The sequence below is a fragment of the Somniosus microcephalus genome, unplaced genomic scaffold (assembly GCF_052327205.1).
Source record: "Somniosus microcephalus isolate GS21.2 unplaced genomic scaffold, FLI_Smic_1.0 unresolved_chr2, whole genome shotgun sequence".
Lineage (NCBI taxonomy): Eukaryota > Metazoa > Chordata > Chondrichthyes > Squaliformes > Somniosidae > Somniosus > Somniosus microcephalus.
The window spans coordinates 45,125,509-45,135,912 of NW_028225180.1; the positions used below are offsets into that span (position 1 = coordinate 45,125,509).

Genomic DNA, 10,404 nt, shown 5'->3' on the forward strand with positions numbered 1-10,404 from the left:
GTAGGCCATTCGGCCCTTCGAGCCTGCTCCGCCATTCAACGAGATCATGGCTGATCATCCAAACCCTAGCACCCGGTCCCTACACCGACAGCCATCCTACCCAAGCCCTATCCCCGTAACCCCACGTATTTTATCCCCCCTAACACTAAGGGTCAATTTTTTTTATCATGGCCAATCAACCTAACCCGCACATCTTTGGACTGTGGGAGGAAACCGGAGCACCCGGAGGAAACCCACGCAAACACGGGGAGAATGTGCAAACTCCACACAGACAGTCACCCGAGACCGGATTTGAACCCGGGTCCCTGGCGCTGTGAGGCAACAGTGCTAACCACTATGCGGGGAGCGGGCAGGAATTTGGACATGAGTCTAGGTTCGGATCGGTCATGGCCCTGTGGGTAGCGGAGCGGGCCCAGGGGCCGTGTAGCCTGATCCTGCTCCTATTTCGTGTGTCTAATTCTGTTAGATTCAGGAGATGGTTCTGTGATAGTAGATTGACGGTTAGGATCAGATCAGCCATGATCTTATTGAATGGCGGAGCAGGCTCGAGGGGCCGATTGGCCTACTCCTGCTCCTATTTCTTATGTTCTTATTCCATACCTGCCAAGTTTCCTATCTGCGTCACGCTGATGTAATCACCTCTATGGAGTTTCCCCACAGTGAGGGAAGGTGTTTCCCAGACTGTGTTGCACCCGCTGGATGCGATCTGGGAGCAGGCTGCCTCAGCACTGGCGGTGTGGAAACCTCAAGGGAGAGGAGAAGGGGGCCATGTCCTCACTTTAAAAGAAGTATGATCAAACCTAATGTGTAATGCTAATTCTTGATTTGTTTGCCTTTGCAGTCTCGAAGATATGACTCGCGAACGACCATATTTTCACCAGAAGGTGAGGTGCCTGAGAGACCGCCTTCTATACAATGAAGGGTCTGACCGATCAGTGGCGTGTATTGTATCGTTGCCGTTCAGCTGTGTGCTCCGTTAAAGTGCAATCTTTTCTTTTAATGAAACAACAGGCCGACTCTATCAGGTGGAATATGCCATGGAAGCCATTGGCCACGCTGGAACCTGCCTGGGGATCCTGGCGAACGATGGTGTTCTATTGGCCGCAGAGAGGCGCAACATACACAAGCTACTGGACGAAGTCTTCTTTTCCGAAAAAATATATAAACTGAATGAGTACGTGTAAACTCGGATACGGAATGAATGTATTGGCTTGTACTGAGGCAACCTGAGTTAATGTTAGCGATCGTCTTTAAGTTACATAAACTTGGCTTCTATTCCCTTGAGTTTAGAAGGTTGAGGGGCGATCTGATCGAGGTGTTTAAAATGATAAAGGGATTCGATAGGGTAGACACAGAGAAACTACTTCCTCTGGTAGGGGAACCTAGAACAAGGGAAGATAATCTTAAAATTAGAGCTGGGCCGTTTAGGATGGAAATCAGGAAGCACCTTTTCACACAAAGGGTCGTGGAAATCTGGAACTCTTTTCCCCCCCCCCCCCCCCCCCCCCAAAGGCTGTGGATGCTGGGGGACAATTGTCTTTCAACACTGAGATCGAGAGAGTTTTGTTAGCTAAGGGTGTCGAGGGACATGGAGCAAAGGCGGAAAAAGTGAGTTGAGGTGCTGATCAGCCATGGTCCTATTGAATGGCGAGGGGCTGAATTGCCAACTCCTGTTCTGAATGTTCCTATGTTCCGTACAACAAGCAGCCACAAGAGGGAGTTGCCTGTAGAGCCTATGGTTGTAGTGTAAATGCACAGAAAACCATAAGTGTGCTCACAGAGAACTTTTTTGTTGTTTTATTTAAATAATAATTGCCTAGTTAATTTTAACAGGAGAGTACCAGTAGTGGTGAAATGTTCTAGACTGTTCTTTTGCTATTGTAGATTTTACTTTGTGTGTGTGTGTGTAAATGTGTTTCTGTTGAAATGTTAATACTGAAAGTTTCATGTGATGGTGTAAACTTAATCAACCATTTTGTGTAAAATCTGTCACAGTGATATGGCTTGTAGCGTCGCAGGAATAACATCTGACGCCAATGTCCTTACCAATGAGCTGCGATTGATTGCCCAGAGGTAAGGTGAACCATGTTGTTTTTGAATGAGATCGTGAGAACTTGCCCTCTGAACTAAGTCTTCCTACCGCATTCTAATTTAATTTACAGCAATTCATTTTCGAACATTATAATTGTTTGATGCCAAACTGCTCCTTACAGCCTGTCGCACCTGCAGCACCAGTTTAAAAAGTCACAGCACAGAGCCGTGTTCAAGAAATCTCACTTCAAGCATCTGCAATCCCTCATTCCTTTTCTGGTGGATACTGATGCTTCTCCATGTAATGGCTGTTGGTGCTGGGGAGTTTTCTACCAAGTTTTGACAGCAAGTAATCCCTTAGCAAGTAACAGCGTGGGCTACATTGCGTAGAGCTCCTACTTGGCCATACCAATGTACCTTAATATCAGCTTCACAACACCTACTGCAGCTGCATAACATTTATAGCCATCTTTTTGGTCTTTTAAGTACGACTGTCAGGTTATAGGCACTTTAGTGCATTGTAGCTGTGCCTTAGGAACTGGGTTGCGGCAGTGTACCATGGCTGCAGTGTGTACTTTCAACAGGATCCGCTGCAGCAAGTCGCCAAGGCTTTGTCCGCACCTCCCAAACCCACGACTTCCACCACACAGAAGAAGAAGCACAGTAGGTGATTGGGAGCACCATCACCTCCAAGTTCCCCTCCCAAGTCACACACCATCCTGACTTGGAAATATATCACCGATCCTTCATCGTCCCCGAGTTAAAATCCTGGAGCTCCCTCCCTAACAGCACTGTGGGAGTACCTTCACCACACGGACTGCTGCTGTTCAGGAAGGCGGCTCACCGCCACCTTCTCAAGGGCGAATAGTGATGGGCAATAAGTCTCGGCCTTGCCCGCGACGCCCTCATTCCGAGAATGAATAAACAAGCTTCAGCTCAATGTGCCATTCACTGGCAGGGAGAAACCATTCTTTCCAGTCTGACCTGAACTCGTTTCCAGGTCCCAAAGGTGAGAATGCACCACCCAGTACCAATCTTCCCGTTAAGCTGTGCAGCGCTCTGGAGGTCCCGCGCAGGCCGCTCATGGACTTTTCAATGTAAATATCTGCGCATGCACGAAAAATTGAATGGGCCGCACACAAAAAAAAATGAATGGGAACACTGCCCAGTACCTGTATTGTTTCACATCGAGCTCGCAAAAATGTCTTTCCCCTTAAGACAGAAGTTCTTAATTACCTGATAATTGTACAGAGCATTTAAATAAAATCGGGGGAACATTGCTGCTGCTTGGACAGTAAGTGTATTCTTTGTGCACGCAAGCAATCTAAATGATGAGTAGAAAGCTCTCTCCAGATTGCAGTAATGCTGCCTTATATATTCACAGGTATCTCCTTCAGTACCAGGAGCCAATCCCATGTGAGCAGCTGGTCACAACCCTCTGTGATATCAAGCAGGCTTACACACAGTTCGGAGGTAAGGCACGCTTAAAACAAATGGGCAAATGGTAATGCACCTTCAAAAAAAAAATGAATCTCAAACTTAGCTTGATTGTAAACAAAAAAATCTTCCCTTCTGATTAATCTAGTTCCTTAGTGCAACTTCACATTGTTGAATCCAAATGAGTAATAAATTCTGTTTTTACAAGGATGTAAAGCTGTTGTTTTATGGCTGGCAAGTTGTGCCGTGCTTGTCCCCTGCCTTTGAGTGGCAGACATGTGGTTTACAACAATCCTGGCTTTGGTTAGATTTTTTTTGTGCAATTATCGACGTTCTAGCGGCAAATAAATGCTCAAAGGAAATGGAGCGTAGTGCCTGATTAAAATAACAGCTTGGCTCAGTAGGAGCCTGATTCGGAGGGTCATGGAGTCAAGTCCCGCTGGCACTTTCCTGCCATGCGGAGGGGTGCCGCCGCATTATCTGAGGTTTTTCGGATGCAACGTTAAACCGAGGCCCCATCTGACATAAAAGATGAAAAGCTACCTCACAGAACGTCTCGGTGGGGAGGGGAGAATTGTGGCGAAAACGGAGAATGTTTGTAGCTCATGGGTTTTCTCTGTACCCTGCATTTCGTAGCTTTAAAATAATCTCTCCTTAGATGAATGCCGGGAGAATGGCTTCCATTCCTTTGGCTCTGCATGATGTGTATAGGGAAAAAGCCAGTTACAGTTGAATATCCATCTATGTCTGTTAGTGGTTACTAAGCCCAACCAAGTGCTAGAAATAATTGTCACTGGGCTATTAATTAATAACTAAACCCATCAGGATAGGCCCGCCACAGACAGTACTTGGCAAACACCAAAGGTGGCCATTGGCGTGCTGTTATGTATAATGGAATTTGCATGTTGGTGTTGGGTTCCTCTGTCTCACCCTGACTTCTTAAAGGTGTTACTGTACTTGAAAGGGTTTTATTAAACATATAAATCCAACACTTTTAAAGTACAGGTGCATTATCCCTTATCCGAAACCCTTGGGACCAGATGTTTCTCGGAATTTGGAATTTTTCGGATTTCAGAATGGTATTCAGAATCCGTATGTAACACCCTAGCGGGGGTCTGGGCAGCACCCCGTAAGCAAACACATTAATATTTCTGCAGCGAACCTTATGAATATTCACACTGAGTGGGATAAATAAAGACTATAAATAGTATTACAGTTTATTTGTACAGTAATAATTTGGTAAATTAAATAGTGGGATAAATATAGACCATAAATACTCTAGTTACGCTCCAGGAAAAAACTTTCGGTTTTCAGAGGTTTTCGAATTGCGGATAAGGGATAGTCTACCTGCACCAGTTAGGAACAGGAAATATAACCGGAACAGGCAATTCAGCCACTCGAGCCTGTTCCACCATTCATTAGATCATGGCTGATCTGTATCTTCACTCCATCTCCCCGCCTTGGTTCTGTAACCCTTAATACCCTTGCCCAACAAAAATCTATCAGTCTCAGTTTTTAAATTTTCAATTGACCCTCCAGCTTCAACAGCTGTTAGTGGAGCGAGTTCCAGATTTCCACTACCCTTTGTGTGAAGAAGTGCTTCCTGACATCACCCCTGAGCTTCCTAACTCTTAAGTGACGGCATTGACCAAACCGCAACAGAGTTGGCAAATCACAGCTCCATTGGTAGGACACCCATGTTGTTCCGGGGAAGGCTGCTGGGTCAGGTGGCTGCTCCTCATCCAAAACGCATTTAGTTTTCTTTGCAAATCTTCCTTAAAAAAGAGGAAAGAATCAACTAACTGTTTTTAGACCAATTATAAACTGATTCAAAGCTGTGTTACTGGGATTGACTTAATCAGTTATCTGTCACTGTTTGCTTCTGTAAGTGACTATCTGTGAATAAACCTGTTTGGTCTGTTGCAAAATTGTCCGGTTTCCTCCCACAGTCCAAAGATGTGCGGGTTAGGTTGATTTGGCTATGATAAATTGACCCTTAGTGTTAGGGGATTAAATACATGGGGTTACGGGGATAGGGTGGGATATGTGTCGGTGCAGGCTCGATGGGCCGAAATGGCCTCTATCTGCACTGTGGGGATTCTGTGACTGATACTAATCGCCCTTTGAAGTGGTATGGACACATAGTGGAAATCTTGTGTGCAATCCAGAGGCCATTTAATGGGTCTATTTACCGAGAGCATGTTATCCCAGATTATTTTGTGCAAGGTCTCGCTTCAGTTCATACTAAGTGTGGACTTATTGGGGACTGGTTTTTGCGTTGGGCTTAAGAAAAAGTGTCTGGAGAAGCCTGAATTGTAACGTTGCCGTCCTAGAGATGAGACGTTAGACCAAGGCCCCATCTGCCTGCTCAGGTGGGTGTTGGGATCCCATGGAATTGTCTGAAAAAGAGCAGGCAGTTATCCTGGTCAACAGTCCTCCCTCAGTCAAGATCAATGAATATACAGTAGATGAACTGGTCATTCACTTTATTCCTCTATGTGTAATGTTGCTTTGTGCAAAATGGCTTGACACGTTTGTCTACATAATTGCTGTGCTTCGGAGTAATTTGTTGTAAGTGAAGTTCTTTGAGTCATTTGAGAGATGTGTTAAAGCATTAAATAAATGTAGGTCTTTTTTTCTTTGTATACGCCCTTTGACCTTTTTGTAATGGCTTCTCGTGACAATCTGTATCTAATACTGACAGGAAAGCGTCCTTTTGGTGTTTCGCTGCTCTACATGGGATGGGATAAGCACTATGGCTACCAGTTGTATCAGAGTGACCCCAGTGGAAACTACGGAGGGTGGAAAGCCACATGCATCGGGAACAACAGCGCTGTAAGTACCTTAACTAAAGGGCTGCAGTGACCTTCTAAAGAGAGATGTAAATGATGTGACTTGTTGGTTTGATCTTTTACTAAGGTATGATGCTATCCTAATATTTCTAACGCAAAGCATGGAAGAATTGCTTTATGGAGATTAATACCGCAAATATTTCTAAACGTGACTATTGGGCTTACGGTGGAATACAAGATTTCAGACATTTTTTTAATTCGTTCATGGGATGTGGGTGTCGCCAGCAAAGCCAGCATTTATTGCCCATCCCTAATTGCCCTTGAGAAGGTGGTGGTGAGTCACCGCCTTGAATACAACTGAGTTGCAGAGGATAGAGTCAATCACATTACTGTGGGTCTGGAGTCACATATAGGCCAGACCGGGTAAGGACAGCAGATTTCCTTCCCTGAAGGACATTAGTGAACCAGATGGTTTTTACGACAATCTGGTCGTTTCATGGTCACCGTTACTGATACTAGCTTTTTATTTCAGATTTAAATTCCCCAGCTGCCGTGGGCAGGGATTTGAGCCCATGTCTCCAGATTATTTTTAGATTACTAGTCCAGTAACATAACCACCCCAGTTTGAGACATTTGCCCAGAGGCGAAAGTGAATTAGGCACACGGGTATTCTAGAGTTAGAAACTGGCTTTTGCTACACAGCAAAGATTAGCTGGTGACTGTAATCAGCAAATTTTCTAACCGTGTAATGCGTTTGCAATTTTTGGTTGTTTGATCAGTTATGTCAATGCAACCATAGAAAAAGGTGAAAAAAGTCTCCTCAGATCCATCCATGCTCCCCCTATTCAACAGATGGTGCATCCCAGTCCATCCCCCTTCCCAACTAGTATTGCTAACTCCCGGGGTGAATGAAAGAAACTGGCCAGTTTCGGGAGAACTCGGAAGTTGCTCCACAATTCCCTAAGGCAGTCAAGCAAGCTCCAAGTTACCCACTTGCTTCACTAGATAAGCTTGACTGTCTTGTAACTGTTAATATCCCTGTGTTTCAAACTGAATCCTGCACCAAAACTCTGCTGTTTGTATCCTGTCCCACTCACCCATCACTCCTGCCCTTGCTGACCCATGTTGGCTCCCGGTCCTCCAACACCTCCAATTCAAAATTCTCATCCTTCTGTTTAAGTCTCTCCATGGCCTTGCCGCTTTCAGTATCTGTAACCTCCTTCAGCCCTAGAATTCTCCCAGAACACTCTGATCCGCTGACTCTTGTGCACCCCTCCCTCCCTTCACACTACCATTGGTGGCTGTGCCTTCAGCAGCCGAGGCCCAACTCTGAGATTCCCTCCATAAACTCCTCCACTTCCTCCTTCAAACCCATCTCTTTGATCTAGCTTTTGCTCAGTCCATCTAACATCTCCATCTTTGGCTCAGTGCCCTTTTTTGTCTGATTAGCGTATCTGCGACAGGCCTTGGGATGATTAGCGTGTCTGCGACAGGCCTTGGGATGATTAGCGTGTCTGCGACAGGCCTTGGGATGATTTCCTCTGTGGACGGTGCTCTATAAATGCAAGTTGCTGTCGTATGATTGGCCTTGGTGCCCTGGGATCGGAAGGGGGGGGATCAGCTGAAGTTCTGGCTTTTGATAACCGTCCAATAAGCACAGTTGAAGAAAATGCTCATCTTTGGATGTCGGGTGACTGCAGGATTGGGCTGGGCTGCCTGCTCCACAATTGGAAGCTCGCCATCCGAGCTCGTGTACAGAATGGCCCTTTGTGGGAGTTTGAGCACTGCCCGAACCTGTGGAGCCATGGACCAGCTTCAGTCGCTCGGTTGGCTGGGGAGAGAGATCTTTTTTTCAAACACCACTGATCAGAGTTAAACATCGAGAATTCTGACAAATTATCAGCAACAGCTTGCATTTGTATAACGCCTTTAACATAGTAAAACATCCCAAGACGTTTCACAGGAGCGAAGTTAAAAGCTGAACCTTCCCAGTAAAGCATTCTTTTACATGTTATCTCCTGGCTCATACACAAGTCCAGGACTCGCTATGCTTTAGAGATGGTAAACACAATGCTCGACGGTTTGAGCCATTGGATGATGTGGTTGGTGATGCCTTGAAGCCAATAATTGTATTCCTTTGTTAACCTGGTCCAACTAAAATTGTAGGCTGCAGTGTCTATGCTGAAACAAGACTTCAAAGAAGGAGATATGACTTTGCTGTCGGCACTTGCATTGGCAGTTAAAGTGTTGAATAAGACCATGGACGTCAGTAAACTATCGGCCGAAAAGGGTAAGGGGTCTTTAGTGTTGTAAGCTTCTGTCCAGGTTTTCTTTTAGCTTGCAATCCATAATTTAAAGGTCCTATTTGCAAATATTATCAAAGATCGTACTTAATTTCTTAATATCAAAGCCTCATTGTGTTCCTAGGAGAAATTTTTGTTTTCTGAGATTAGAACAATTGTATAGAAGATAATTGTCTACAAAGGAGCCTTAAGATTTATTCTGGAAAATTGGAACAAAACCTTATTCTGAGATATCTGTGCAGCTGTTGGTTTTATAAATGCTGTACTAACCTCCCCGTGGTGTGGTACTAAACCCGACAGACCAGGTAATCGCTGGTTCAGTTCCTGCTATGTGCTGAGTTAAATGCCTTGAACCGTGGTGGTAGTTGGGTGGCCCCAGTCCGGAAAGGTGGAGAATCATTCCGGGTTCCTGGTCCCTAACCGGCAGCCACTCACTCCTGTATGGACGTGTGAATGTCCGGGGAGGACAGGGTCAAGCTCGGCCACGATGAACCCACCCCCCATATAGTTGGGTAGCCTGCGGCTTGTGCTGCCCAGGGTACATGGCGAAAGACAACTTGGGTGAGGTACCAGAGAGCTGTTCGCCTTGAAGAATGATTGGAGCTCGGTTTCTCTGCTGGTATGCAGAAATTCCAAAGATCACCAGCCAATTACAGTGATACATTTATACATGGTGCTTGCTTTAATGCTGCTTTTGCTGCTGACTGATCAAAACTATCGAAATTAGTTTCACGTTGCATCTCCATAATTGTCATCCTTTCTGGGCTGCATTCAATCAGTCCTCCCAAGTGAAATCGCACAGATCCACACAACTATCCCGCTGTCTGAGGAACCAGTTAGAAGGATATCCGTGCAGTTAAAGTGCTGCATCGCTGGCCCACAATGTACCTGTCTCAAAATGTTCTGGCCCACCGAAATAAATGGAACAAATTTTAAGTTGCTTCATCATTTGTGTAACCTTTATTTTCTTGATGAAGCCCCCCCTGCAAAATGATTGACTAATCTTTGGAATTGAAACAGCTTTTAGAATTTAAATATTTGACTTTGTGGCGCAGTGGAAATTGCGACGCTCACCAGAGAAAACGGGAAAACGCGCATAAAGGTGCTGAAGCAGAAGGAAGTGGAGGTTTTGATTAAGCAACACGAGGAAGAAGAAGCCAAATCTGAACGTGAGAAAAAGGAAAAGGAGCAAAAAGAGAAGGACAAATAGAACTGCAAATGAATCCCGTTCGCGTTTTGAGTAAAAACAGAAGTTTATTGAAAATCTAGTTGACTGCAGGTTCTTCAATATAGAATTGGCCGTACCAGATACCATCCAGCCTCCTTGTACACTTCCGCACATCAATTGTATACGCACTAATAGATGCCAGATGGGTTTTTAAATAAAGAGTAAAGACAAAAAAAAATTGTTTTCCAATACGTTTATTTTACAATTTTTTTTTCCACTTTTAAGTTGCTTACTTCTCACTTGCACACGAACTGTTAGTAAACTGTAGACTGAAGGGATCCACCAGACCTTGTACAGCAGAGACATTACACGGCCAGGACATAGATGGGAGAGTTTGGTACTGGTGATTGGGTACACGGAGAGGGGTGGGCGAAGGGCACCGAGAACCTCAGTGAGGCAGTGCCCCTGGCAGTAGCCCAACAACATGAACGCAAGGGTGAGAATTTCTACTGATTTAGCCGAAAAAGTGCGTGATCCTCATCTCGGACTGGCCGTTCCCAGCTCTGTGTATTGTAGCAGTAAATGCACGTTTCTAGGAAATGCCATGTGGCAGGAATTATCCCTGCATGGCACAAGATGCCATAGGTTTACCAATTAGCCCATGGGTGGACCC

General features: G+C 45.2%; 1 protein-coding gene across 1 annotated transcript; it reads left to right on the forward strand.

The window, feature by feature from the left end:
- The first annotated feature begins 780 nt into the window (after positions 1-780).
- LOC147092592 (proteasome subunit alpha type-4-like) lies at positions 781-9,969 on the forward strand. The gene is made up of 7 exons (XM_085975962.1): positions 781-884; positions 1,012-1,174; positions 1,996-2,073; positions 3,416-3,504; positions 6,173-6,303; positions 8,427-8,550; positions 9,619-9,969. The coding sequence occupies exons 2-7, from the start codon at positions 1,038-1,040 to the stop codon at positions 9,771-9,773; spliced, it is 714 nt and encodes a 237-aa protein (XP_085832088.1). The 5' UTR covers positions 781-884; positions 1,012-1,037; the 3' UTR covers positions 9,774-9,969.
- Positions 9,970-10,404: the final 435 nt, after the last annotated feature.

Coding starts and splice junctions, on each gene's coding strand:
- LOC147092592 (XM_085975962.1), top strand. CDS start 1,038: ATGGAAGCCATTGGCCACGCTGGAACCTGCCTGGGGATCCTGGCGAAC. Junction 2,074..3,415: donor CTGCGATTGATTGCCCAGAG/GTAAGGTGAACC, acceptor ATATATTCACAG/GTATCTCCTTCAGTACCAGG. Junction 3,505..6,172: donor GGCTTACACACAGTTCGGAG/GTAAGGCACGCT, acceptor TAATACTGACAG/GAAAGCGTCCTTTTGGTGTT.